Consider the following 27,500-nt stretch of genomic DNA (forward strand, 5'->3'; position numbering starts at 1 on the left):
AGACGCAAGAACCCACCCAAGGGATGGCAGCCTGAGCGTCGGTAATTTTACTGGGGCATTAGACACACTTTCAGGCTACCATTGGAAAGGAAAAACGTAAAAAAAAACGAGAAAACAGTGCGAGAAAAAAATTACATTATGACAGAAACAAAAGGTGCCGCAAAACGCGGAGGGAACACAAAGGCACAACAATTTACAGAACACTAAAATAGAAACCAAACGAGGGGAGACAAGGGCAAAAAGCATGAAGACCAGGAAGTACCAAAAATCTAAGGCGTGCAAAACAAAAACAATGAAGGCGTCAGGGGAATAGTATTGGACAAAGGCCAAAAATATGCGCGGCCAAGCTGGGAAATAAAAAAACTTTTGAAAACAATAAAGCCAAATAAGCACGCAGAAACTAAAATAAAGGGGGAGAGGAAAGTACTACAGAAAACCATTGGCGGATTGCGAGGCGAAGGAAGAACGTATTAAGCAAACTAATAAAGTACGCGAGGTAACGGGAAGACAGCGAGAAAAGGACTAAACAAAAACCCGTCGAGAGGCAAAATATTCAAAAACACAAGATAGCGGAAAGAAAAGAAACTAATTATAAGAAATCATACAAGTAACAGGGAAGGGAGGGAATGCACCGCGCAAACCCGACGCTAGCAAGGCGAAATACGCGAAACAAAAAATACCATAAAGTACAGAGATCGGATAAGCGAACAAAATCCCAAAGGGGCGAAGGAAAGACAGCACTGCGCAACATCGTGGTTTGCGAGGCGAAGCACCCGGCAAACAAACAAACGTGTGCAAAAAGGGGAAGGGAACTGAAGAGAGAAGCACTACACAAAATCGAAGTTTGCGAGGCGAAGTACTCTTATGTAACAAATACAACGTGTGCAAGGGAGAGAGGAGCCGAAGAGAAAAGCACTACGCAAACCCGGTGTTTTAATTGCGAGGAGAAGCACATTCAAATAACAAATAAAGCGTGTGCAAGGGAGGAGGGAGGCAAAAAGAAAGCACTACAGAAACCCGGTGCTTCAGTCGAGGCGAAGCACACTGACATGATAAACAAAAGGTGTGCAAAAGGGGACAAGAACCGAGCCAAATAGCCAAATCGGCCAAAGTGAAACATAGGTGTACAAAAGATAAAATAAAAACGAGGGGACGAAAACTATCGAAAATATGGTGCCAACAAGCAGCCACGTGGACGACAAAGGGGAGGGAAAGGCGAAAGGGCGAACACCAGCCAGGGAAAAACCAAGCAGTAAAACGAGCAAAAATTACACCTGCAAAGGAGCTTGATTTTGCTGAGGATTCTCAACATTAGCTGCGGCAACCGGAGGCACTTGAACCAGGGCTTGAGCGACGGGAACAGCAGCTTCAACTGGAGCTTGAGCGTTAGCCCTAACACGGTAATGTTGCAAGAGGATTCTAACGCGAACTGGGCCTTTATATTGCTTAGTATCTTTCCTCCATTTGAGATGATTAGTTTAAAAATCTGGAAGACACTAGTGACTACTGTCCTGCCATGCCAACCTCGTTCGCAGGGTCTACTCCGCTTTCACATCTAAGCGGAGTAGACCCTGGGAACGAGGTTGCTGCCATGCCAGTCCAGGATTGTTAACCATGTTACGTCACAACATGGCGGCCATTTCAGAAATCGGAGGATTTAGTATACACTTCACTTTATTCGTTTTTTCTTCGGAACTAGTTGGGTTATCTACCCGCAACTCTACTCGATATGGATAAGAAAGGAACATTCTTCTCCTTTTTCAAAGATGGCGGTGGCAGAGCGGATTGAACGGTTGGAAATGTTAACTGTAAAGTGGGACAGTGCATGAAATTGGGTCCCAAAGTCGGGTACGTTTTCCACTTTGTCGTTAGATTAAAGGCACTTGTAGATTTTTCCAGCATTTGCAAAAAATTTGTCGCTATCTTTAAGTCTTTTACTTGAACTTTCACGTGTGTTTGCTGTTGTGCACGATCTATTAAAAATGTACAAGGGCGTATTTTGATTTGCGATGTGTGGCGCCCATATTTGATTGATTTACTCCTAGGCGTTGAGATGCATATGGCGGATGCTGATGCTCAAAGGAAAAAAAATAACAAACTTGTGTATATTTTGTGGCTCTACAGCGTCGAAAAAGACTCAAAGGCCTAAAAACAAATTCAAGGATGATTTTGAACGGTATTTTGGCATTAATTCTGAAAAGTGCAGTAGAAGGCTCGAGTGACACAAGAACAATTCCCGTCAGAAAAGTGATGGCTGTTGATCACCTGCAAAGTGCAGCAAAACAAAGCTTTATTTAATGGTCCAATTATGTTTGGATCCAACCTGGTTATGTATTCAATTGCACGCAGCAGAATGGCAGTGGATATTTATGGAAACTTCATCCGGGGAGTCAGTATAACATTATGAAGTCCTGGTTAAATGGTTTATCGATGGAGATCCCTGCTATGCCATGCAGAAGGAGACATTCTGACTGCCAGAGCTAATTATCAGGTTTTGTCAAAGAAGTGGACTTTGCGCAAAGATAAGCATCTTGACATGTGTGTGTTACCAATGATTCAGTTTTGCAAAGAGATGAGAAGCTTGTACCAAGGTAAATTATGCAAATGCCACAATTTATATTTTATGAATCCTACCACCTACATTTTGTGATTTTGAATATTTTTTGCAAGTCAATTCTGTGTTAAAATTGTCTATTATGGGGTCTATTTTTATTAATCATTACCAAATCCCCAAAATTTTTTAGGACTGAAGAGTGACTGAAATGCATGAAGAAACCATTCTTTACCTATTACCTGTTTTCCTTTTTGTTTACCAAAATTAACATTTTGTACATTTATGCAGTAGGTTAATTAAACCTGCCAACTGTTTTTTAGTAAAAGGCTTGAGATTTATTTAGCCGGATTTTTTTCTTCAATGTGTATTTCCATAAAATGTCCATACCTCCCCCACAAAAGGTGCGTTTTGACACCCCTTCACCCATCTGGAAATTCTAATGAGGTTTTGGCCTTTCTGCACCCTTGCTCTCCCAGGAATTTGAAATCCCTTGTGCGTGTGTATGTGTGTGTATGGAGATTTTTTTACGTAGCAAGTCTATGGATTTTCAACTTTGCATGTAAATTGAACAAAAGATATTTTGATGAAAGATTTTCTTCACATTGACAGCTTTTTAATGGGGACTGCTTTTCATAATTATAAAATTCCTTTTATAGGGAAGATATCCGTTTACAAACATTGACGTCAAATTTCTTTTGATATTTAAATTTGCCAACCACCGAACAAAAGAACCCTTTGTTTCAGCATCCAATAAGGCTCTAGTTGGCACATTAATATTAACCGGTGACGTCATTGATATCCTCACTATATAGCGAGCTGAGCTAGAGTCAAATGCCTCAAAGAGGAGGGGTGGGCTGACTGTTTTCATAATCAAATAACGCCTTTGACAATATATGCACTTGCATACTCTTATTTTAATTAAGGGGTTTAATTTTTATTAATGTTGCGACTTGATCATACTTTTTTTAAAATTCCTTAACAGTAAATGGCCCAAAAGATTGGAAGAAGCAAAGACCGTCACTTCAAAGAAACAGCCTCTCCTAGATGATTGCTCTGCCACATCTGATGATGTCATGCTATTGCATAAAGAGGCAAGTAAAGAAAGATTTTCATTGACAAAATATAATAAATATTATACAACTTAAAATACTTTGTACGTGTAAGAAACACCAACCCAGTATCACCGGGCTGGTAACTAAGAGTCTAATTCATTTTAGTTCCATTTTTTGACTAAATCACTGAATAGTTCTCATTCTGGATGACTAATTGTTTAAATTGTTGTTTTGGTCATTTTATGATTTGGAGTTTTGGTGTATTAATTCATTGAATGTGGTTTCTTACATCTTCATGATTTCGTTTTCATTAAGAGGACTCTCATTTCTATTTACAATTGTTTTTTTTTAATTTGTTTGAATGATGTGTTTCTGTCTTAAGTTTAGTACCTTGTAGAGAAATACTAAAGCCCATTTGAAAGTAAAGCAAAGCAAAGACATTCTGCAAACACGTTCGTGCGGTAATATGTTTTTGGTATTTAAGCCGTGCACACACATACGGAGAGTCATTTCAGCGGCTTTGGCAATATTAATGTGGTAACGTGTAAATAAAAAGTAATTTTCCCCTTGGACCATCGCTTCCTGTGCATTTGACAATTCAAGAGCCGTTTCCAAAACGAAATTATTTACTTTTCTTGTTTGATTTATATTTTATACAGAATGCCCCAGCTTCGCCTCCCAAGAAAAAGAAGCCGACTGATAACTGATGAAAATATCATGCCCACTATCGAAGAATAAATAGTGCAATTTAGCTTAACTGTTGTCGTCTCCTTTACTTTGTTATTTTACTCGGAACAGTTGTTAGATGAGGTATCCAAAATAAAGCCTTGAAATAACTTTGCCCAAACATTCCACATTCTATGCATTTCACTGTGATATAAGCATTGAAAATTCCTTCCTCTTTGCCCCGCATTTCGCCCTATCGTCCGCCATATTGAATTTTCACGCAGTTGCTGATCAGTGTCACGTGGACGAGAATTTGAGCAGTGATTGGCTAATGGTTTGTTTTGGTAGTGGATGGTTTGGGTGGTTATCCTAGACTGATGCATAATGTTAATTTCCGTTTCCGGTCCGCGGCTCAAAAACGTTCGGTAAAGACTAAGGAAGGCAAAAAAGGTATAAAAATTCCTTCAAAATTAGCATCCTTGCATACGGAGCTTTTATAAAGGGATTTACATCGTATCAAATAAAACCAATAATTTTATTTTACTGAGCTACTTCGCGCTTCAGCTCACAAGATCGTCGAAAAAAAGAGTCTCACAGTCTAGTGAAAATCGAAGAATTTTAACATCAAAAAAGAATCTGCTGACTCACAAACGTTGCAAAAATGTGCTCACCTCTCATCTTGCTCCTGTGGCAATTTAGTGCACTGCCGAAACCTGGCAGAATTTTCTGGCCTTCTAGTAGTTTCATCCCTGTTCTCTCCGTCGTCTCGTTCTTGTCGTCTTCCACTGGTTTGCAAAATCTTGAACAGCAACGCGGTGAAAATTATACCTCCGATTCCACCATATAATGCACACCAAAAAACTTGTTTAGAAATCTCCATTCCCTGCTGTCCTGATTTGTTTGATGTCCAATCTTTGTTTGGCAGCTTTAGCAAGTTAACTTCAAAGTGATCTCGATCGACTTGGGACTGATCGAAGTGAGTAAATTCAAGCGTGTGTGAAATTTGGCAAACAAATCCCGCGCTGTGATTGGCCACCCAAAAAAAAAAAACATACCATAGTTATTAACTTCAAACAACCGAGGATTTTACATCAATATAATGTTCACAGGGTAACCGCTCAAATGCACGTGATATTTCGACCAATGAGCAGCGTTCATACAGATCTCCATGGAGAAACTCAGAAGCCCTCGGTTAATTCGGCATTTTTTCGCTTTGGTTTATTGATAATTCACCATAAATGCGCCAGATTAAACATATTGGAGTTGTTTTTCATTGCTATGAAGGCAATTTAAAGGTAAGACGAATTTTAATCCTACATTTTTATAATATTTTACGAAGTGCCACATTGCATTGTTTTGTTGACACGCTTCGAGTGTGCCCTTTTTAGAAATCGATTTCTCGCTTTGTGTTCACTTTAGAGTCTTCAATTATGCAACACTATATAGCATAACAAATGGGTTTTCTATTTTATAGGTCGCCCCCCTTTGCCCCCGCAACGGATTTTGAGTTATTGTTGTCGAAATACAGCAAAACGGATTGCAAGATTTGTTGTGTTCGCATGACATAATGGCGCGGAATGTTACCTCTTTTCGAAGAGTACACGGGGAAAATGTGGCCAGATAAGATCTATCTTTCATGTTTTGCTGAGCTAAATGCTGCTGAAAATGTATGGAAGCTCAAGGAGGCAGCACATATCATCTGATGATACGCCAGGGAAGCTCCCAAAACAAGCACCAAGAGTCAGTTCAAGCTCGAGGAAAACCCTGTTTCACTCTAAAACCGGAGAACCATTGTTGTGTATGAAGTATTCTTGTTGATCAGTCAATTGTCCCCACAAGAGATAAGAGAGAGTGGTTCATGATAGAAAAACTTTTCGATTATTTAAGGTTTTTCTTCTTTTAAGATTCAGAACTCGCTCATCAAATAAGATTTCTGTTAAAATTTGTGATATGGTGCCAAATTACAACTGCTGATGTGGGTTCAAAAAGGCTCAAAACAGTATTGACACTTTAAATCGACTTGATTAGTTGATGGGCTATAATTATTACAACAATACTGTATCATGCTTCCATACATACGTGAAACACCAAAATTATATTTGTGCTGTCATTATTGTGATAGCATGAAGGAATCAATTGCTTATTAATTATATTTTATCTTCAGGTACTTATAACTAAAAAAAAACAAACTTAGCAAACCCAGTTTTTATTGTTATAAAGTGATGAGCAAATTACCTAAACAGAAACGTTCATCTTGGTTTGCTGCTCACTTTTTGGCCAGTTCTAAGAAATGTTACTATGCTTAGCTATAACATCACTATTGCTGGTTTTCACTCACGTGATCAACAGCCATGTTTTTCAACAAAAACAAAAGGAGCGTTTGCATAATAATAGAGTTAAATTCCCGGAGGATTCGGTCGGGGCACCAACATGGCCGCCTTTTCTTTGTTTTGGGCACCAACATGGCGGTCGTGACGTCATGTGAAAACCGAGAATCGTTTCATATAATAACATAATGCTGCAGTCTGTGGTTTCCAAGAATGTGCCATTTATGACTGTAACTGCTACAGCAACAAGAAAAATAAAAGACAATCATAATCTCTTTTGATCCTTTAAATTTTCAATCAAAGTGGAGACCATAATTATTGAAGCTTCTTTAGGGAACTATTATGCACCTATCAATGTTAAGCCCCAGGGAGGGGGGAGGGGGGGTCGGGCATGGGGTGGGGATTTTGACATTTTCATTTAAAAAAATTCAAATTCCCCACCCCCCGTACAAAATAATTGGTCAAAATCCCCACCCAGCGGCAAGTGAAGGTGGTAAAATGTCCTTTGTACCATCAAAATCTTTAGCCTGGGGACGTCACATACGATCAAAATCCCTACCCTGTGGACAGACCTCACGATCAAACTCCCGTGGTTAGCCCGCCGACCCCCCCCCCCCCCCTCCCTGGGGCTTAACATTGCATCATTAGTACACAGCTTCATTGAATTGAGCTGCTGAACCAGATGTTACAGATGATCAAAATATGTTGGTCAGTGCAAATAAAGTTTTCTTTACTGATTTTGAATTATCTTAACTCAACCTGTGCTTGATACAAACGACAGTGTTTCAGGAAATTCCTGCCCATAATTTGTTTTCCAGTGTTCTGAGAGCAGACAACATGCTCTCAATTTTGGGACAATATTTCTTTTTGCAAATCTTCCCCAAAAATCTTGCAAAATTAATACTCCAAACATCGGTACTGCTATAAGTTCTTGCAGAGGAAAACCTGCATGTTTATCTTTCCATAGTCCACTTATGCATGTTATTAAGGGCTTCTCAGTTGCAATGGCATCAAGAACAAGCTTTCCAAGGAGGTACATCAGATGGGGAGAGGAAGGAGTGAAAACGAGCAACCTCAGACTGAGTGCAGTAACACAGTGCTTTATTCCATAACTGTCAACTGAGCTGCATTTTGTTTTTCAGGAGATTCAACTTGTCTTTGCCTAATATGTAGCCATAACAATACACGATATTGTGTTGGTACAGTGTATCATTGTAGTGCCATGGTAGAGGTCTTACGTAAATAGCCCCCTGAAAAGACATGTGGTTACTAGTATAATACTTAACCCAGAAAGATTGAAGAAAATAAAAGAGAATGGAGAAACATTGATTTGAGGCTGACATGTTGACCATTTTCAAGTTCCTTGAAATTTCTATATCACCAAAAGCCTGATACCTTTCCAAGACAAAATCTCACTGCAGTTAAGCCCTGTCCGGCAGGGTTAGTATTTGAATGGGTGAGCTCAAAATATTCGACTTTCTGTGAGAAAAAAAGGACCAAAAGTTCTATTTTAATGCTCAAAAAATGCAAACCAAGCAAGGTGCAGATTTTGTTAGCCTCCCTTATGGATAACAAAAAATAAATAAATATTGAATGATATACAGTTTTTACACTCTTATAACCTGATGACGTAGTGTGTAGTGCACTTACAGTGCACTACACACTACGTCTACCACGGAAAGTTAAGTTTCTATGAGACTCAGCAAAGTATTTTAATGTACATGTACAATAAAAAAATTGTTCATAGATTTTATACTTATGAATAGTTGATACCAGTAAATTAAACAAAATCAACAGTATTGTTACAGATACAAATAGCGAGTAGTTGTAAGACAATCTTAAGCAATTCTTAATATTATTTCACCGAGCACTGTGGCACCTTGTCATAACATACTTTCCCACTTTTCCTTTCTTAGTATTGAAATTAAAGGGTTATATCCAATTTTCACACACAAAAAACCATGATGTGGTGGACAGTTACCTGTATGTCAACAATTTCTCATTTTCAATTAGTGTATGCAATAAACCTGTGAATTCTCTGGCAATGTAACAATGAAACCATCCATTACCATGGTTCAAGTCAATGGCTATGGTATTTTTGTCCTTGCCATTAGTTGGCTCTGGTCGGCTAGTACTTAAACATGGAATGCTGGAATGCTGGAACGCCGGAATACTTGAACACGGAACGCCGGAATACTTAAACACGGAACGCCGGAATACTTAAACACCGAACGCCGGAATGAGACAACCACATTTACATTGCTAACTATCTTTTCTCCATTAGAAATGATTCGTATAAAAATCTGGGAGACACCACTGTCCTGGTACGAGAAATGTCCTCTTCCGGTTGCCGTCCGCGTCTCACAAACGCGCGTGCTTAAGCTCCCTAATACTCTATAACTGAGAACGCAGCAAGCGATACGTATCCCCCGGACACGAGCTCCTGGTAGCCCTAAATAAAACCCAGTAAACATTGTGACGGTATTCAGACGAATGGCATGTCTACCCTTACAGATTGAAAACCAATTTTTTGACAAGTTTTCTGTAGACCTCGTGTTTATTTCTTCCAGGAAAATCTTATGGCACGTTCAACACAGCATAAGAAAGTCATTGTCATGGTATTGAAAAATTGCTTGTGTTAATTATGTTTGCAGTTGAGATAAATAGGCTGAATAATGGAATTAATTTGTTTCTGTTTACACAAATACTGCTTCATTGTGCCCCCTTGGGACCAACAAGAACAAACTTTAATATTTTCCCACCATTTGAAAATCTATGATAATATTCCCGCCTTTTCAATAATTATGATAATGGAGCTGCCAAGGTAAAACAGTTGTCATCGTTGACATTGTTGTTCCTGTATGCCATTCAGTCTCTACTCAAGGGAAAATAACTATGTTTGCTTTGATTAATCGCCTCTTACTTCTGCCTTCTTAGCCCCAGTCGAAGTCCAACCTCGTTCCCAGGGTCTCTCTTCTCTGCCTCCATTGTCGTTGAGAAAAGACCCGGGTCTTTTCTCAACGACAATGGGGGCAGAGAAGAGAGACCCTGGGAACGAGGTTGGTCGAAGTCCGGAGAAAAAGAAGTAAGATTCATTTTGCGATATGATCTAATCACAAGTGGACAACGTGCTATTTTTAATACCTTGAGCTCAGTAAACTTTCAATACCCTCGGTTGAGTCTACTCTAATGACTTTGCATTGGGTTGCCTGTCAATCCTTGGACATTGTGACTAAAAAACGTGTTTTCCTTTATCCTTCGTCCTCAAAAATTCCAGATTTTTATACGAATCATTTCTAATGGAGAAAAGATAGTTGGCAATGTAAATGTGGTTGTCTCATTCCGGCGTTCCGTGTTTAAGTACTAGCCGCTCTGGTCTCAGCTGCAGTTGGACCTGACAGTTTGCTTTTATTTTTCTCTGTGCCATTTTCAAAAATTCCTGTCTTGGCTTGTCATGGGCACCACCAATACCTTAAAACACCAACGTGTAAAGCACATTTTTATCTCCTGAAATTTCACTACTTCTGAAAGTACTGTCATGTGAGCAATTTGACTATCAGGGGGCTATCTTCACAAGATAAGCAGCATTTCTCTGAACAAGAACCCCCAAAAAACAAATGGATTGATATCTTATTTCAGAAGGTAAGCATTGGTGACTTAGTTTATGCTAAGATATGTTTTGAAGCTACGATATCTGAACTACCGGTCTACCAAGGGCAACTTTCAGTGACATGGTGAACTAATTTTAAGGACAGACTATTTACAGTTTTCCAGTGCATTATGTGACAAAAAATAAAACATTTCCTTTTTCATGAATGTCCTCATTTTCCTCTTTGTCATCCTTTAAAGTTTGACCAAAAAATATTCCATGGCCAGCCCTTCCAGGTTTCTGGGAAAGACGAACAGTTGCATCAACATTCATCCTGTCAACATCTAACAATATATGGAGCAACTGACAAAGTTTCCTTTGGAGCTCGATGCGGTTGTGCAATGGCTGTTTCTGAGGAGGATGCTCTCCTGGTCGCTTTCTTGAGGGTCAAACTACAACATGAGAAGAACGATCTCTAAACATGTTGTGCATTAATTAAGCCAGGAAAATCTGTTCTCACACAGTTTAGAACGACGATGACTCAAGCCTCAAATACATACAAATTTCCAACAATGCATGATTCTAAAACAAGAAAATTTATACCCTACCTCAAAATCAACACTGGATTTTTTAATAGAACTGACGCCGACTTCAGAGCATCTAATTTTCTCGCTCAGTTGCAAAATAAACATTCGTCTTTCAAAAGGAATTTTTTCTCTAACCCATTGATCATCAAAAAGAGCCGGCTTCGAACAGAGAAAGTAAATAAATTGAGCATGTCACAGCAATGTAAGAAGAAGCAACTGGAACTCTTAAACGAAGTTGACTCTGCGGCCTGTCTATCCATAGCGTCCATGTTGATTATAGTCTGCGTTCGTCGTTTCTCTTCCCCGAAAAGTAACGTCGTTACTTTTCGGGGGAGAGAAACGACGGAAATACGTCTGCGTTCGCAGGCTATGTTGATTACAACGGAGATGCGTTTTCCTTGAAGTCTGGAGGCAACTGACTGAAAAATAAAAATTTCCCATGACGCCTTGCACGCTGCTGTCCAACCTCCTCTGGCCGTCTTTTCTGGTGGTTAGAACATTGGCTGGTTATCCAATGAAACGTCTCGGCAAGTCCGTGTATTTATTTCCGTTTCGTGTATGTTCCCTATCGGTCGCTTTCCTTCTCATCGATATATTTGCTCGGGCGCTCCAAACCTGAAATGAGCAGCGTGGTCGAGGCTCATGTCCGCAGTGGCAAGAAAAGTACTTCAACCGCTCCAAGCCACCGACCTGTAAAAAATGCAACTTCTTTCTTGGAGGAAAATTTATTGGGCCTCGAAAAAAGCCGAGTCAGCCAGCCCAGCTGTTGTCGAAGTGTACTAGGGAGTCTTTTCTTGCCGAACAACCGTTACCCCACGGGACGATCGATGTTTTGTAACCAGTAGCGGCGACAAGTGGTTGTGCACGCGCGAAGAGTGCAAGATTGTGCGGTCTGTTCACAAGAACAGTGATAAAGCCTCGCAATTGGAATGCGATCATGTAATGTTGGATAAAAACCCTGAAAACTCAATTGCTGTGGCCATGTACCATCCCAACACTTCTGATTACCAGTGCAGTGACACTGTCGGAACGAAATTGCGAGAGGTTGTTTCGTCGCTACCTTCTTGCACTCTTCCTAGCTGTGGTTCAAGTATCTGAGCGAGTTTTACTGATGTGCGAGCCAGAGAGCCATGCAAGCAATGACTGCGAGTCAGCATGTGAGTCACACAGTTATTGAAAGCTAACCGTTTTAAAATGGGTGCTTAGAATTAATAACTGTTTATCATCACTATTTGAAATGCGTGGTTAGACTTAAATGCGAAATTCACATGGCTCGCTGGCTCGCACATTAGGCAGACCCTATCTGAGCAGTCCTTTGCTGTGTTTGGATTTCCCATAGCAAGTAACCCACTTGGATTTTGCCATGTAAAAAAAGAGGCAAGAGCAAGAGTGGGTATATCTGCACCGCTAAAGATTGTCGCCAGTTCTCATCAAGAGGTAAGGGTACAAAAGTCAGAGCACACTGCCTTCACCTTCGATCATTTACTCTTCTCTTCCTTGGAGCAGTTTTCGTCCACAGATAAATCTATGGTCTATCCATGTATGGTCTATGTATTTTACTATAACTTGCAATTGAGGTGTGTTTGTTTTCTTTATCCAATGTCTGCCACGATGAGACTAAACGTCTTGTTTACCACTGGAGTACCAGTGAATCCACAACCCAGTCTCACCCAGAAAGCCAACAAGATTAGTCTGGTGGGACTATTTTCCTTTGGGGGAAAATTTTATTAAGCATATATTCATGAAGATTCAAATGGCACTGCCAAAGCGAAATTATAGTTGTTCAATTGTCTCTTAAAATAATTATTGTCCTTTTGCATTATCAGGACTTTTTAACATTTGCGACAAAGTTTTGATATCTCTGGATGTCTTGCTTGAATCTAGAGAATATTTTTAAAGAGGGCATCCCCTTGGCAATGTGATCCTGTCAAAACTGTCAGTCCTCAGAATGAAAAGCAGAGAGGTTTGTCAGAAACTATTCTCTTTTTTAAGAACAATAATGAATTACATACAATAACAGCTCTGATGGTATCAGGGTTTCATGCTAATTCACTATGAAATACCATCATGTATGCCAGGGTGCAAACACTGGAGAAAAGCCAATAATTTTATTTTTATCGCATAAAATTGGCTGTTCCATTTTTCATATAACATAGGTAGCCTGAAGTCCATTCTTTTCTTTGGTGAAAATTTATATTTGTATTTATTTGTCCCATGTTCAGTACCAAAATCAGTACCTAATACAATACAGCAGTGCAATGCAATACATGTTTATTCAAATCCATAGATACAAACATATACATAAATTTGGAAAGAGGAGTTACCAATAAAACTATCCTTTCCACACAAAATTTGAACTTTGAACAGTGTATATTGAAGACTTTCCTACCAAAGAATTATGAGCCCCACATCATATCCATGGACAAGCTGAACTTTAACTATCTGACTTTTTATACTAGGAGAACTCTCCAACGGACAACTAGCTTACTTATAATTATATTAAGGATCTTCTCTACAGTGGCTTTTGTTGTTTTGAAATTATTTTAAGTTTGGATGATGTTGTTTGTGGGGTGTGTGGTATCTGCCCTGAAAGTTGTCTTGGTGATGGGAATGAGAAAAATTGTTGTTCTAACAGTCAGGTATGTGGGTCTTTGTGTATAATTATTATTATTCTAGTGTTTCTATTATTATGCTGTGGAACGTACATTATGTTTCTACTGATTTATGTACACTTTTCTAAATAAGAATCTTGTTTTTCTGTATTAATTATTCTTAAATGACATTTCTGTTTAAGAATGTATTGGGGTATCAATTACAAGTTTTTGGTGTCTAGATTTGTATCACATTGCATTGTGAAGGTGCTCGCTCCCATCCCTTTTGGTTGAAGTCAGGGAGGTCAAGATGCCACTTCACACGACACTTGGCCGTTTTGGCTGTTAGAAATGCATTTCTCACAGAAACATCCTGATGGAAACGAAAGTACCCCATTTTGTTGAATTAGGTTATTCCTGTGACAAGCTTACCCAGTCTCAAGGCAAACACCAAGCTGAATTTGTCTAAGAATTTTAGCTGTCTTTTTCTCTGAAGGATTGGAAAAATTTGTATAATTTTCCTCTTTTCTTTTTTTGCTAACAAACAATCACAAGTGCACAATTATTTGTTAATTCTGTATGAATTAATGTTATGTTTTCCTGCAAAATTTGTGTATTTTTAGATCTATTATACCAAGACAGATGAACCAAAGAAGGATGTGATCAGTCTTTCCGAATTTCTTAGCACATTGAGAACACGCTGGCTGGAACATATTGTTTACACCAAAAGAGCCAAGCCATTTTCTTTTTCTGTGGAAGAAATTCCCCCACTCATTCCAACACTATTATCTTGAAAGAAAGTTTGCAACACTTATTGTGACAAAAAGAGTGTCTACCTGGAATCTGGTTCAAAACCTACAGGTAAAGTTCATGGTGACAATGTGAGCCTGGTCCTGCTAAAACAATGATGGTATTTATGCATAATTATGTGGTGGTCCCTTTCTGAAAGCACAGCTGTTTGGTACTAAACATTGCGGCCATCCAATTTTAATTACAGAAATTAATTGTTGCAATGTTTTATCAGTGTTCATTCCTGAATGTGTTCACTCAAGTTTCGTATTTTGTTTTGACCCTAGGTGGAAGTGGCCAGTGGCCTTCATTCGCCATTCAGCCACATACCGTATTTACCCGTGTATAGTACGCACTTTTTTTTGGCTAAAACAGCACCGAAAATTGAGATGCGTGTTATAACGGAATCCTTTGTTTTTTACGTGCGTCCCTCATTAGCATATAAACAAAGGCACATTGGTTTTTGATTGAAAAGTGAAAGGCTTAACCAAGAGTTAAAAATTTAGATCCACTAATAAATTAACCTTCCTGTTCAAATGAACAACTGATCAACATAGCCTTCACTTTTGAGCGATTAATTAAAACATCAAAATGGCCACGCAAGCTTCAGATATCAGTGGGGTTAAATTATCGATGTATACACCACTGGTCTCAAGTTCAGTACTCTCCAACCCTGCTATTTCAATAGGAGATTCTTTGGTTTCGTCATCCAACCAGACTACGTCAATTCTGAGTGGTTCTCATCACATGACCAATCCTGTACCAACTCAGGTACATAGCTATTTTTTTAGTTAACTTCGAAGCAACTTCTCCTGTCAGCCTTAATCGTGAAGGTGCCCTGTGAAAAACATACTTCTGCACATTATTATTTTAGCAACTAGTTTGCCTAAATGGTAGAAATGCTGCCGAGGGGAAGGAAGATGTTCAATTATGCTTGCGGTAATTTAACGACGGTTTGTGCGAATTGAAGGGAGATTTTAATAGGTCTTCCTTAAGCAGGGACGGTACAAAACGTGGGCCCCCAACTGGACCTCCTTCTGGACCCCACTCGAGAGAAGAAAGAAAGCAATAGATGGTTTTCACAGTGACGTCTTCAAATTCTAAAATCAAAATCACATGGCCTTCTGAATGTTTAGCTGAAGGAGATTGAAGATGACCTACATAAAAATAAATCTTTTTTCAAGGTCCCAGTTCCATAACGTCTTTCGTTTCGAAAATACAGTATTTTGAATTTCCGAATTGTCACCTTGTGTGAAACCACGATATAAAGCTATTTGGTTGAAAAAATGTTCATCCCTATGAATCTCAGATGTTTGAGACTTTCAAGTACATTAGGAGATGCGTTCATATACATGTATTTTATCTCAGTTGCGAAAAGTAAGCGACTTCATCGCAACGTGAACTCCAGATGTTTTCGTTGAATACCGGCCACCATATTGGTGTACCACATGTACAAAATTGCGTGAAACGCTTCGACAAATAACTCGGAAACGATGTATTGCACAGACCTGCGAATTGGAGAGGTGATTAAAAGATTTGTTTCCACCAACATTCCGAGTTCTTGGCCTTTTTCATTGAACGACTTTGAATTTCAGTTATTTTTTGTTGTGTGACTTGAAACTATCTGCAGTTTGAAATGAAAAACAGAGTAGGCTCTAATGATCTTATCGCGCATCTTATTTCCTCTGTTCGCGCGTAACCACAATTCCTTGCGTTTCAACGAAAAATGTGTACTCCTCCCAATTAGAGAGCTTCCTCGTTGGTTCGCTTCAGGGTCACGCACTGCGGCAGCAATAAGCAGTAGACAAGATAGTACAATTAAGCTTATCATGAATACCAAACAAGACAAGATATGCATGTATTCCACTGCCTTGGTATTACCGCCAATCTGTCAATTCTAAGGTCAGTTCTTTTTATACCAGTACTTCTGTTACTGAACATTATTTCTTGGAATCCCCTCAGTCATGAAGTGCAAGCTTTTGTGGAACATTGTAAACCAAACTAATATTTTGAAAGGGAAGGAGGCTTAACCCCTTTTGTGTTTACAGCTTCTGATTTATTTCTTGGAATATACCTTTGTTATCTTCTTAATTTTTATGTCCTTTGTAGCCGCCTTCAACGTCCAACTCCTTTTCATCTTTAAAGTCAATAGCAGCGCAAGCAGTGGCCACGGCTGGGTTAAGTAATCCAGTCGCAGCTCCAACTGACTACAGTTCAGGAAGTAGAGGTATGTAAATTCTTCCACCTCTGTTAATTCATTCCTAGCAGGTCATGAATTTCCCAAAGAAGTTTTTCTTCACCATTTTATTGCTTTTGGGCACAGAGGTTCACTCTCGTCCCCAGAGTCTGTTTTTCCTTTGGTCAGCAAGAACACGGACTCTGGTCACAGAGTTACACAGTTGTTGTAACTGTTGAGGACCGCTATTATTTTAAATTTCTGAGAATGCGCAGAAGAGCCGGAAGTCCTTGATTCGCGCACTTCCTGCTTTGGCACGTTCTTTGCGTTGACTGAAAGAAAAGCGGACTCTGGGGACAGACGTCATTCAATGGAAAGTGCGTGGAGAACTCTGATTTCTTAATCTGAATTTTTGTTAAACTTGCTGCAGGAACCCATGACCCGGAGCCTACAACTCTACTTTGTTCGTGTAATGGCGTTTTCACAGACCGATTTATTTTTAGATTGAATTTCCCGCGAATGAGACTCCTACAGGAGCCCGATGGCCAATTACAAGAAATTAAGCTGACGTCATAGGGTCACCGAACCGGAACTGCCGTTGTTTTTTTACCTAATTCGCGGGAAGGGCTAGTCTAAAAATAAACCTAATTGTGAAAACGCCATTTCACTGACGCTGTATGGAAGTTGCACGCTCCTAGATGGGCACCTGCTTGCTGTTGATATGCTGTTGGGATTATCCCATGAAGGAGAAAGTGGCCCGAACAATCGTCCTTCCTTGCTGTCTTAAGGCTTATCTAAACACGAGGAGGAGTTGGGAGAATTCGAGACAGTTATGCAAACCCGAGACGCAGTCGAGGGTTTGCATAACTATCTAGAATTCACCCAACTCCCCCGAGTGTTTAGATGAGGCTCTATGGAAACACGGAAAAAAGTCCTCTATTGCGTTTATAAAAAATTTCTCAAAGATAATTCGACAAATGAAGGAAATGCTGGTTTTTTACTTCTAGATTGATATAGATTTTCTTGATACACGCTCATATTTCCTACCCGCCAATCAAAACACGCGTCTGTCCATACTGTCATCTAAACACAGCTATTGACCAATGAGATTGTGCGTACTATCCTAATTATTTTATAATTATTTATGGTAAACATAGTCCAAACTGGTCAAAACTGACGTTAAGAACGCTAATTCAGTAAGTCCGTTCAAAAATAACATTGGGAAAACTAATTTAGAAACTCTTGTGGGAGATGATCATTGTAAGGATTGCCCTCTGTGTATGGGTTTATCAGAACAATTCATCATCATTTTCTTTTTATTGTATGTATCGATTTTAGGGTTAGAGTAAGGATAGTGTCGTTATGATTTTTGGTGTTTTAAGCGTGGGATAGTGTTTTTATCATTTTTAGTAATCTATGTAGCCAGTATAAGAAATTTGTATAGCATTTGATGTAATTGTATAGAACTTTTAATTTTGTATTGTATCTTAACAATTTATAATGTAGATGGGTGTCCCCAATTAGTTTGCTAGTTTATGTAAAGTAGATACACATGACTCGTTAATAAAGGTTATTATTATGATCATTATCTTTACGTGAGTAAGTCTTCACCTCTTCGGTTTTTCTCATTGATCCATCTCTCAAAGGCCGATTGCCTCTGTTTGATTTTTGGTGAACTGTTATATCAAAGCTTGCATTACAAATTAGCAGTCTTACACTTTAAGGAACACGCTTTCTTTCCGCTTTTTTGGTCGTGGCACTTAAAAACAAAGATGAATATTTCGCAGAAAGTGAGTAAGAATTGCCCTCTTACGGTTTAAATTTGTATTTGTGTATGTATTTTTGCAGCGTTGCTGGAGTCAAGCAGTACCGTAAAGTTCCGCCGGATATTAACGACCCCCCGAAAGTAGCGACACCCCGAAATTAACGTCAATTTTTTGTGGCCGCTAGTAAATCCCGAAAGTAGCGACCCCCCCGAAACTAACGACCTCCCGAAAGTAGCGACCTTTCCCCCAGCCCCCCGAAAGTAGCAAGACCAAGTTTTTTAAATGGTATGCTGTTAATCAATAGTTAAAATTTTAATGTACAATAATATGTTCGTGCAGTTTAATTTACAACAAGGGCAAGCTTTAGGCCACCATTCGTCCTTGACATCAGTTCACTGATGTAGCGATGAAAGAACTACCGTAAACCGGGATATTTTCGTATTAACAACAGGAACGTTTCTTCAAATTGAAATTGAAAACTATATAGTTTTCTATATACGGTTTTTTGCTGTATCTATTATCTATCATTGTTTTCGTCTTTTATGAAACACAATCTATACATATGCAAATAAAATGTTGTTCTTTTTTAAATTTTATGTTGTTCACTTTTTATTTCGGAAAAAAGGCTCGCGCCAGCTCTATTTGTAAACGATTTGTGTTCCCCGAAAGTAGCGACCCCCCGAAAGTAACGACCCCCCGAAAGTAGCGACCCCCAAAGGCTGCTAATTCCGAAAGTAACGAGGGTCGCTACTATCGGAACTCTACGGTAGTCAGACAACAGATGAGAACAAGGTGGTACAAGAGACCAACACAGCACATCTCCAGCCTCTCCTAGGCGTGGCACCGTTAGGTCCTGTACCTCTGAACAAGGAAAGATGTTATCAGTTGGCTATGCTGGAGGCAGCCTACCATCATCTACCCCTTCCTGCAGACTCCGAAAAAGTCAGGTGTGATCATTAACTACACTAGTTTCCTATTAGGTGGAACTTGTTGCTCATGCTACTCGAATGAAATAGGGGTACATGTATCTGCAAGGTAGCTGTGGACCTTTCCCCCAAACGAGTTATTTTTTTATTCCACTAAGAAAAGATCAAACATTTCCTTTCATCCCTTATTCAACGTTCAACTTGATAGACAAGGACAACTCAAGCAATTTTATGTCAGACCGTTCCATTCTCGTATGTTGCATGTAATTCCTTCTTAACTGATTACCGATGTGTTTAGATTTTTTTTTTTTTCACTACTGTGCGGGATGGAGGTCGTGGGTTTGAAGCCTGGAGGAGCACTGTTAACTGAAGGCCCGGTTCCTCTACCGCTGTTGTTGATCATATGAGAAGTTAACCCAAACACTGCTCACGAAGAGTACGGTGCGGAGTTACCGGTGTAGTGTGGTCTATGTTTGTCAGCCTTTGGTCGGCCTGCCTGGTTTAGCTGGAAGGGCCTATAAGCGAATTAGAACAGCAAAACAAAAACATAAACCAGAATCTCAGGGCCCGGTTGTTCAAAAGCCGATTAAGGCTAATCCCAGATTAAAAATTAACGAAGGAGTTTATTTCTCTATGCCCAAATGCTGTTCGACGCTGAGTTTCGGCAAAACTTTACATTAGAAGAAGTCAATCTTGAAAAGCAAAAATAAACAAAATAAACTTTCACCAAAAAGTTGAAAACGTGAAACAAATGTTTACGCTAATCCTGGATTAAGTTAATCAGCTTTTGAACAACCGGGCCCAGGCTATTTGCCGGGTGCAGGTTAATCCTCTAGTAATGTATAGTTAACAATTATTCCATGAGCGCGCGTTGGATATGAGATGATAGATTGCTAACTAGGCGCGTAGCCCCGAGTTGGCTATAATCATCTCATATCCAACAAGCGCGAGTGGAATAACTCTTTTCTTAAAAACGCCCCCAAAATATAGAAAACTAGACTACAATAAAAAAAAAGGCCCAAAAAATCACACATATGCTTGCCGTGTTTGTAGATCATGGTATAATGGCTCATAACCCCTGATGGCTTAGCCAATCAAAACTCTCGAATTGCATTATCCAATGATCCAGTTTTAAAAATGTAAAATATTTCTGAAACAAATTTTAAGAACATTTCGAGGCAGATTTCTCACTAAGCACCCTGTAAATAAGAACTTGATCAGCCTGAAACCCGAAATCATAGGTTTTTATCATTCGATGGATTTTGTCCTTCCTTTTCATTGGCCGAGAGCCCACCACGTGACCTGCAAATAACTGCCTACAAATAAGTGTTTTGCTGCAAATAATATTCTGCTCATGCGCAGTTGACATCACGCTCTTGTGAGAAAATGGAAGATCGGTTCCCCGAGCTGTCAGAGAATGATTAGACATCTTTAGTACATCGAAAGAACAGTGAGAATACTAAGAAAGGAACAAAAGTTGCATTTAACGTATTTAGAGAGAATCTCAAGGAAGGAAAGGTAGACGAAGAGTTACTCGTGTCATCGACGCGAAGGACAAGTTGGCGAATGCATATGTACTAATGAGATTTTATGCTGAAGCCAGAAAAAAAATGGCGAGCTTTTACACCAAATCTTCACTTGTCGGGATACGCTTTGAAAACTGTGAAATTCTTCAGCTTTGTTTGATGCCTGGTGTTATTGAACGTTTGACTGTTAAGTACAGTTTGAAGTCTACAAATATAATTATGCTGATAAGGAAACCAATCGATTGGTGCCATTATTCGACTCTGCAAGGCAGCGCGCGCTTATGACTTCTCGGAAACAAGAACAAAAAACAAACTCGATCGAATGATAAAACAATTATTGACCTCGGTTATCGCAAAATATGGTGATTTGTCAGTGTCTCGCAGTTCAATTATTTTCCTAAGCCTTCGACTTCGGCAAATAATTGATCTGCTCAACACTGACAAATCACGATATTTTGCTCAACCTCGTCCAATAATTGTTAATTATTTGCGGGTGTTTTATCAGTTTACTGTAGTCTGACCTTCGTCGATCATTTTCATTTATTTCTTACTTAGCACTCTATCTTTCTGCCAAGGCTATGACCTCGTGAGTCAACCCAAGCTAGATGCAGGAACTCCAAATTAAATTTTGTTTATGAGTTACTAACACGATCCTTCGTTAAGAATTAAGCTGACCCCATCACACCCAAGAGCGCTCTCTCAGCTTTTACCTAGGATAAAGCAAGACGATTATATTCGTTTGTCGGGCCGCTCTTGGAACCTCTCTCTGTTGACAATTTCTTGTCTGAAAAACTGATTCTCCATTGAAAGTCAACTTCTAAGCTATTATTTCTTTGTCATCAGGCCTTTTTTACCGCGGAATCCATATCCAACACCGGCACATCATCATCAACATCCTCCTCAACACGTAGACTCCATAGAATTCTTTCAGAGATTGTCCACTGAAACGCTTTTCTTCATTTTTTATTATCAAGAGGTAAGTATCTGGTATCCATGTCACTGTTCATTGTGAATAGATACATAAAGGTAACTAGGTTTCCATTTTGTCGGCTTCATGCGGCGATTTGTTGTGGTTTAGAAGACACTACCCAAATGCAATGTGAATGAAGGAACCGACAATAGTTTGTGTAGGACTTGAGGTTCACTGAAACATGAAATTTCAGTACTTAAAGTGCTACTGTGAGGAAATTCACATCTTTCCTAGCTAAGTCATTTTAAGGGAAATATTTAGGTTGCGTTCGATTCACCGTATTCTGGAATAGGATTAAGGAATACATGGAATATAAGTTAGAAATCCTTCGTTTTTACGGAGATTCACGTTAAAATTGTCAAACATTGGTTAAAATGCTATTTTAAACATATTTTTATTATCCTTGCTGCTTCGAAACGCGCCAAACATACCGTTTTAATCATCACGCCACGTATTCTTATTCCGGAATAGGGTCAATCGAACGCGCCCTTAGTCTGTACGAGAAGAAGAATGCGGTTTACTATTTTCAAATCTCTCTTTTTGTGTCAGAGATATTCAAGTTTTTAAAATATACAATTTTTTTATCAAATATGATGAAAAAAGATATCTCAGCCAATTTATAGCAGAAATGCTTGATTCTTTGCAGTAAGATTCTAGTAAATGTGCTCCACAATATGAGCATACCAGTTTTGTTACCATGATAACATACTTGGTTCCAGACCTCCCTGGTCTTTGCTGGCCACCTTTGGCGTTGTATTTTGATATTTGCCAATGGTGCCTCATCTGGATGATCCTACAAGCATATGCATATGCTAGGTCGAAGTTGCGGTCTTGTTAAATGTTTTTCTAGCTTAAGATCACCAAAAATATTGAAATCAGGTTGGAGGGGACTGGAAAAGAGTGAGTTGTCATGGAACCAATTTCTGTATAGCAGTAGGTGTGTTGCTTGTAGAACTATTAGCCTACCAACTTTCAATGGTCGCTGCTGCAAATTGATCGAGATAGCTCTATTTATATACTTGAATTTATCTTGGGTTGAGTGAATGACGTCATTAGTCCTCTTATTTGCGTATTTTACATACACATTTTTCAAACTTAAATATCTCCGGAACCAATGCAGATATTTCCAAACGGTTAACCGCGTTTTTCATGTTTCTATGTTAATTTATGTGATAAACCTGCAAAATTGAAGGGATAAAAAATTGATCGTGACGATTACCGATTCCATGCAACACAGCCCACGATCGCATGCGCCCCTTGCGAGGGTTGGTTTAACAACCTGGGCCAATTGTTTCAAAACAGGATGGCTGTTAAACCAGGAGAAATACCCCTTCAACGTACATGTAGTATAGCTTTTAATCGTACTCAACTCGAGTGAAAACGGTAACACTGTTGTACGTGTCTTTCAGTAGGAAGAGAGATAAGGCAACTCTTGCTTCGTTGTGCCTTTGAATATCGATAGTCTGAAACAAGACAGCTGTAAAGAGGTTCACTAATTGTGGGTTGATCATTTTAGGGAACGAGAGCACAGTATTTGGCTGCGAAAGCGTTGAAAAAACAGTCCTGGAGATTCCACACCAGGTACATGATGTGGTTTCAAAGACACGAAGAGCCCAAGGCAATCACTGACGAATACGAACAAGTAAGTTTCAATGAGGACCTGAGTTTTTTTTCTTTTTGCGATTACTTTTTACTAATAAATGGGCATTGTGCCAACCGTTTCTCAGTGGTTTCTGAGAATTTTCTTAATTTAGACTAGCTCATAGAAACGGTTGCGTCTCGAAAATAGAAATAAATCAGTTAAAACTTGCAAAAGCTGTCGTCATTTTCGGTCTCTAAAGCAATGCTCAATTTTTAATCGTTCGTTGACCTTTCCAGTAGATTTTTTACCACATATCAACAGCACCAAGTTTAGGAGTGTTACATGTATTTTTATAGTGAATTTTTCCATCCTACCGCCCCCGCTTTTCTCAGACCTCTCCTTTTCGGTACCCCGGTCGGGCCCCGCTGTTTTAGCTTGGAATTGTCTTAAGGCCTGGCCAAACGCTCGCAACATTTCAACGCAACATCTTGCAACATTGTTGGGCACAACATGTTGCGTACGTTTGGCAACATATCGCAACATCATGCAACAATGTCTCGTTGAAATGTTGCGAGCGTTTGGCCAGGCCTTTAGCCGGTTATGTTTAGGTGGGTTTCGGGCCTGACCCAAGTTGGTGGAAGGGTGGTTAACGCTATCCACTGAATAACTCTGTTGGAATGCTAGTGTTTATTCGCTGGATAGTGATTTATTCGGTGGATAGCGAGGCCTGGTTTTATTAAAACAAAAAAACAAAAAACGATGAGTCAGTCGCCAGTAACCTTTGCTCTACCCTTTTAGGGAACTTACATCTATTTTGACTACGAAAAATGGGGTCAACGGAAAAAGGAAGGCTTCACGTTCGAATACAGATACTTAGAAGACAAGGAACTGCCTTAGAGGAACATTAGCATCGGTCGAAAACCAGACATGGTCTAAACAGTGGGACAAAAACACCAGGAATCGATCCAAGAACGGCACGTGGCACGTGAGCCTCGTGCACTGACACGTGAAGATAAGACAGCAAGGCTGTGACACGCTTAGCTCGTGCATAATTTTTTACCGGCTGTGTCCATGTTGGGTTAGTTTGAAAGGATCGGCGGATCAAATACTCCGTACGACCCTGTCTGTTTTATGAACACTGGCTTGTTTATAATTGTAAATATGAATGCTAGCTCTAAAAATTCCGTTCATTAAAAAATTGAAGCATACGCGTGTCTTGATTTGCAGACCGCTGCCGCAACTTGCACCCTGATATACCATGATTTGTGGTCGACCTGTCGACTACAAAAAAGCCCGGATTCTATCTTACTAATATCGGGTCCCATTATTTTTTTCGAGTTTGATAAGAATACGCTTCTGCGCATGATTTCTTGCTTTAACTTCTTTCCTTTTGTTTTTACCAATCTCGTCCCCAGAGTCCGTGTCGGAGACTGGATCCGAGTGTTTTTGATTGACAGTTAAGTTGCATGCGGCCAGTGAGTTTGTCTGTGTTTTGTCGCGACGAGGGCAGTTTTGTGTGTGACCTGTGATTTAGTGGGGCAACATTCGATAAACAGGAGGCATTCCCTACAGTCTGCAATAAGAACACGGACTCTGGCCACTTCCAGGGCAGGAAGTCCCCAAATCACGGACTTCCGGCTAGTCCACGTACGCTCAGAAATTTGAAACAACAGCGGTTACAAAAATGGACCTTCACTGCGACTGTGCATAAATTGGAAGTGGCCAGAGTCCGTGTTCTTGGTGCTGACCAAAAGAAAAGTGGACTCTGAGGACTAGATAGCTTTTTGACAATATGGGATCTGGGAGCAGGGCTGGCGCAGTGGTGAGAACACTCGCCTTCCACCAGTGTGACCCCGGAATCGATTCGCGGACTCGGCGCCATATGTGGGCTGAGTTTGTTGGTCTCTACTATGCTGCGAGAGGTTTTTCCCCGGGTATCCCGGTTTTCCCCTATCCGGAAAAAAACCAACATTTGATTTCATCTGATTTCAGTTGATTAGTAGTCTCCCTGTTTCTCGTTTCACGAAGGCCTCTGCGAGACAAAAGCCTCATTCTGTGGTCAACTGAAGACCTTAAACAGGCTACACTACAAGCAGACTCTCTTGTTTACATGGCGCCAGCATAATTTATGCGAGCCACGAGCTTTAAGGAGGTTCGCGCCCATTGCTACTGCGCGTTTGTTTGCGCATGTCACGCACACGTCATGCATCGCAGACAACGAAGGTAAACACGATGCTAAAGGCGCAAACAATTTCCATAAGAATGAAACGTGAAAGCATGTGGCATTATGGGATAGCTGTGGACCCAGGTCTTCTCGGAAATGTCACTTAATGGCGTGACAGTGCGGATAGACAATCGCTTTGAGAAACTCGCAGTGGTTTTACTCTGTTGAATGTTCGGTGACCCCTATTTTTATTTCCGTAGATCACTTCCTTTCCTAATTTTGAACATTTTAACAAAAAACCAAAAAAATCTGTATTTATGTTGAATTGAGTACGTTTACCTGATCTAAATTTCACTAATGTAGCTTGTTTATTGCTGACAGTTGTAAGCTAAGATCGTCTTAAAATAACGCAATCTTCTCTAAGTGCATCTTATAATCTCGAAAAGGAGCACGGTGACCCCCCATTTTTTTGCCTTTTTGGCAAAAGTAGATCATTATCTTTCTGGGTGGCAAGTTTTAAAAAAATCTGTACGTGGGAACGTTTTGGGCGCGAACGTCCTTAAGTAGCACACGAGCGGCATCAAAGCCTCTAGAAGCCCGAAGGAAGAATTCAGTTATTTTCCGTGAGTACTCTCTTCATATGAAATTTTAATTCACCACGTTGTGTTCCATTACAAATTATTCTAAATAGGTTTTTTCCAGCTGCTTTAATAGGCCATTTCCGTGTTCATGTCTGTCTCCTCTTCAAAGCGAGTCTAAGTGCGAAGTTTTTGTGACGGAAATTAGTTCTACTTTAAATAAAAATGAAAACTAATTTTCATAAGAAAAACTTCGCACTTAGACTCGCTTTGAAGAGGAGGCAGACATGAACTCGGAAGTGGCCATTTGTTTAGGTGGATGATTCCCTTGTCTTGATTAGCGAAGCATGAAAGATGAACCCAAGGCCTTTAATATAACTACTGATTGGTATGTTGTCATGCCTACTGCGTTTCACTGATGCGTGAAATGTGACCATCCCTGTGTAAAAAAGAGAAAAGGAAACAAGTGATTCATTCTACACATAAACTAAATTGACGACTACCTAACCTACTGAAAATTGACTCATTTCTCATTCTATTGTGTATGGTTTTTGTTAAATCTTCACGTTGCGAAAATAGATTTTTTTCGACGTGGACATGAAGATGCTCGGAAAAAATCGGAATTCTCCTTCGCGGACACGTGCACATGCATCTCTTGGTTTCCTAAATCGCGGAAAAAAATTTACCATCTCATCTGTTATCTTCATGTTATAGGACTTAACTCGTATGGGGGTGTTGGCTTCTTTATACAAAAGCTTTGATACTCATTTAGTGTGTACACTATTTGAAACCAACACAAGTACCGCGAACAGTAAAGGACTTCAAACGTTGCCTGAAGAAAGATTTAACGTTAAAATCTTAAGAGTTTTGAATACACACCTTGAGCCAACTAATTTGTTATTTCAATTATCTTTTTACTTTTTATTAACTTATATCACCCGTACATAGTTTCTGTTTATTTAAATGTACCTTTAATTATTCTGAAAAGCCTTGTTGGGACGAATAAAGTGTGCATGTATAAATTATGCTTTTCTCGTGGCTCGTTTTGTTAACTGCAGGGACTCAAGGTTTAAAATTGGTCAACATTTAAACTCCGACTCTGAAGCCAAAAAGTATCCTCAAAATATTTCTGTAGCACAAAGTAATTGTCTCTTTGTTAGTTAGTATTAAGCTTGTAAAGGCAATGACCAACCTGTATGTAAGAAAATGGTATAAAAACACTATAAACTGAGTATCCTTGCATTACCAACTACTCAACAACCGAGAGTGAGGTCGTTAGAGCAAAATCTCAAACTTAACTGAGGCCTTGCCGTATTGCAATACAGCTCAGCCTCGGTTTGAGATTTTACTGAGCTACTTGATTATGTTCACATAAATGACTTTTTTCTCTATGTAAGTGAATATCAAACAATTTTATCATCGATAAAGAATCTGCGAACTCGCAAATGTTGGAAAAATGTACTCACCTTTCATCATGTTCTTGTGATAATTCAGTGCACCACCGAAACCTGGCACAGTTGTGAGGTCTTCTAGTGGCTTCATTCCTGTTCGAAGATAGGAATAGATCAGTGAAAACTTGCAAAAGCGGTCGTCATTTCGGTCTTCAAAATAATGCTCATTTTTTATTGAAATTTGGCTTTTCCTACGTAATTTCCTT

At 39.6% G+C, this 27,500-nt stretch overlaps 3 protein-coding genes and 1 long non-coding RNA gene across 7 annotated transcripts in view; 2 read left to right on the forward strand and 2 right to left on the reverse strand.

Annotated features, from left to right (window-relative positions):
* Positions 1 to 5,273, reverse strand: part of LOC138014188 (uncharacterized) — a 13,061-nt gene extending 7,788 nt beyond the window's left edge. The window contains exon 1 of the mRNA XM_068861202.1: positions 4,944 to 5,273. Within this exon, the coding sequence (XP_068717303.1) occupies positions 4,944 to 5,152 (209 nt within the window). The 5' untranslated portion in view covers positions 5,153 to 5,273. The remainder of the gene's footprint in view (positions 1 to 4,943) is intronic.
* LOC138058980 (CCR4-NOT transcription complex subunit 3-like) overlaps positions 1 to 27,500 on the forward strand; it is a 141,364-nt gene that overhangs the window by 36,638 nt on the left and 77,226 nt on the right. Inside the window, exons 18-23 of one of the 2 annotated variants that reach the window (XM_068904465.1) lie at positions 16,265 to 16,382; positions 18,180 to 18,197; positions 18,864 to 19,044; positions 21,393 to 21,525; positions 23,036 to 23,161; positions 23,900 to 24,309. In XM_068904465.1, the coding sequence (XP_068760566.1) occupies positions 16,265 to 16,382; positions 18,180 to 18,197; positions 18,864 to 19,044; positions 21,393 to 21,525; positions 23,036 to 23,161; positions 23,900 to 23,998 (675 nt within the window). In that variant the 3' untranslated portion in view covers positions 23,999 to 24,309. Of the gene's footprint in view, positions 1 to 16,264; positions 16,383 to 18,179; positions 18,198 to 18,863; positions 19,045 to 21,392; positions 21,526 to 23,035; positions 23,162 to 23,899; positions 24,310 to 27,500 lie in introns of those variants that run through there. The other variant, XM_068904466.1, reaches the window with a different exon arrangement.
* LOC138058986 (uncharacterized) lies at positions 11,352 to 14,227 on the forward strand. Of its 3 annotated transcripts, XR_011134128.1 has the most exons (5): positions 11,352 to 11,877; positions 12,087 to 12,212; positions 12,602 to 12,738; positions 13,235 to 13,414; positions 13,990 to 14,227. It is a non-coding gene; the product is annotated as an uncharacterized lncRNA (long non-coding RNA). The 3 variants fall into 3 exon arrangements; XR_011134127.1 differs by having other exon boundaries at positions 11,352 to 11,932; positions 12,025 to 13,414; XR_011134126.1 differs by having other exon boundaries at positions 12,087 to 13,414.
* The window catches only part of LOC138058985 (uncharacterized), a 17,544-nt gene continuing 15,946 nt past the window's right edge, over positions 25,903 to 27,500 (reverse strand). Inside the window, exons 2-3 of the mRNA XM_068904470.1 lie at positions 27,310 to 27,387; positions 25,903 to 26,282 (exon numbers count right to left, since the gene is read on the reverse strand). Of these exons, the coding sequence (XP_068760571.1) occupies positions 26,246 to 26,282; positions 27,310 to 27,387 (115 nt within the window). The 3' untranslated portion in view covers positions 25,903 to 26,245. The remainder of the gene's footprint in view (positions 26,283 to 27,309; positions 27,388 to 27,500) is intronic.

The sequence above is a fragment of the Montipora capricornis genome, chromosome 8, assembly GCF_036669925.1.
Source record: "Montipora capricornis isolate CH-2021 chromosome 8, ASM3666992v2, whole genome shotgun sequence".
Lineage (NCBI taxonomy): Eukaryota > Metazoa > Cnidaria > Anthozoa > Scleractinia > Acroporidae > Montipora > Montipora capricornis.